General features: G+C 45.7%; 1 protein-coding gene across 3 annotated transcripts in view; it reads right to left on the reverse strand.

The window, feature by feature from the left end:
* LOC107104022 (SH3 domain-binding protein 4) overlaps window positions 1–850 on the reverse strand; it is a 37,906-nt gene extending 37,056 nt beyond the window's left edge. For all 3 annotated transcript variants that reach the window (XR_001482220.1, XR_001482221.1, XM_015403907.1), the window contains exon 1: window positions 614–850. Coding sequence is in view for 1 of the 3 variants with exons in the window: in XM_015403907.1 (XP_015259393.1) it covers window positions 614–717 (104 nt within the window). In the remaining 2 variants the exon portion in view is untranslated. The remainder of the gene's footprint in view (window positions 1–613) is intronic.
* Window positions 851–1,308: the final 458 nt, after the last annotated feature.

Here is a 1,308-nt window from a genome sequence, read left to right on the forward strand (position 1 = left end):
ACGTAATTTCATTTCCCTTGTATGTCTTGTACATATGTAGAAAATGACAATAAAAGCTGACTTGACTTATGTTGTATTTTCCCTCAAAGCGGATGTGTTTTACTTTGTAACGCGTCTCTCTTCCTGTCAGACCCATGAAATTGTTGCTGATTCGCTTCATAGTCCAACTAAAATCGACCATGTGTCTATCTCAGTTGGAGCTAAGATAAACTGAAAAACAACCTGACAACGAGTCTCTGGCATCAAACCAACAAAAATTAAAACCTTCAGCTGCAGCATTTTAAAAGTTAAGCCCTTCTTTTAGCTTTTAGCTGCAGCCATTGCTTCACATTTGTCTCTGCAATATAAACACAGGCAGCTGAAACTGGCAGTGAAAACACAGAGCAGGAATGTGAGGAATGCAAATCCTCTGAGATCTTAAGGATATCAAACCCTGAAATGGAATCACATCCAAGAGGAGGTTAGAGATTAGAACTAGAACTCACTGTTTTCAGCTGGTCTACATCATCATGATTACAAAGAGGAAAAACAAGAACAACCTCCCAAACACACCAGAGAGACCAGAACAAAGCTCTGAGTGCAGCATTAACCCACAGCTGAAGCTTGATCCCACCTGGAGAAGATCCCAACACAGTAAAACCAGATTCCTCCCAGAGCTCCCAGTGCAGCTGTGGAAACCTCCTCTGCATCCAGCTGACCGAGGGAGGCCAGCTCCATGAGGGCCGCCTGAGGTCTGCAGGTTTCCAGCAGAACATGAAGAGAGAGCAGAGGATAAAACTGACTGGTGACGGAGGCCTGATGCTGACAGCGGCCCAGTAATGAGCTGGAACCCGTCGCCTCAGCGATACAAGGAGAGGAGGGGCCACCCTGTCTGAAATCACACGTCTATTTGGCTCGGTTCTACTTCCTCATCTTCAGCTGCTTTGAACTTTGCTTCAAACATCCAGAGAACAACAGAGGAACGATGAGGAATGATGAGGAACGATGAGGAACGATGAGGAATGATGTGGAACGATGAGGAACGATGAGGAACGATGAGGAACGATGAGGAACAATGAGGAACGATGAGGAATGATGAGGAACGATGAGGCATGATGAGTAATAATGAGGAGCGATGAGGAACAATCAGGAATCATACTGTCCACAGAAAGGAAAATATCTCTTCAGAACCCCAGGAACCACAGAACCACGGGTCCAGTCCACGAAGAGAAGGACCAGAAAAAGCTTAGAACCCAGGTCTGTTCAGACCTGATCAGAACCGCAGGTCTACTGTGTTACTGGCTTTAGGTCTGACAGACAGAGACTGAA

Source organism: Cyprinodon variegatus, unplaced genomic scaffold, assembly GCF_000732505.1.
Source record: "Cyprinodon variegatus isolate N-32 unplaced genomic scaffold, C_variegatus-1.0 Scaffold1594, whole genome shotgun sequence".
Taxonomy (NCBI): Eukaryota; Metazoa; Chordata; class Actinopteri; order Cyprinodontiformes; family Cyprinodontidae; genus Cyprinodon; species Cyprinodon variegatus.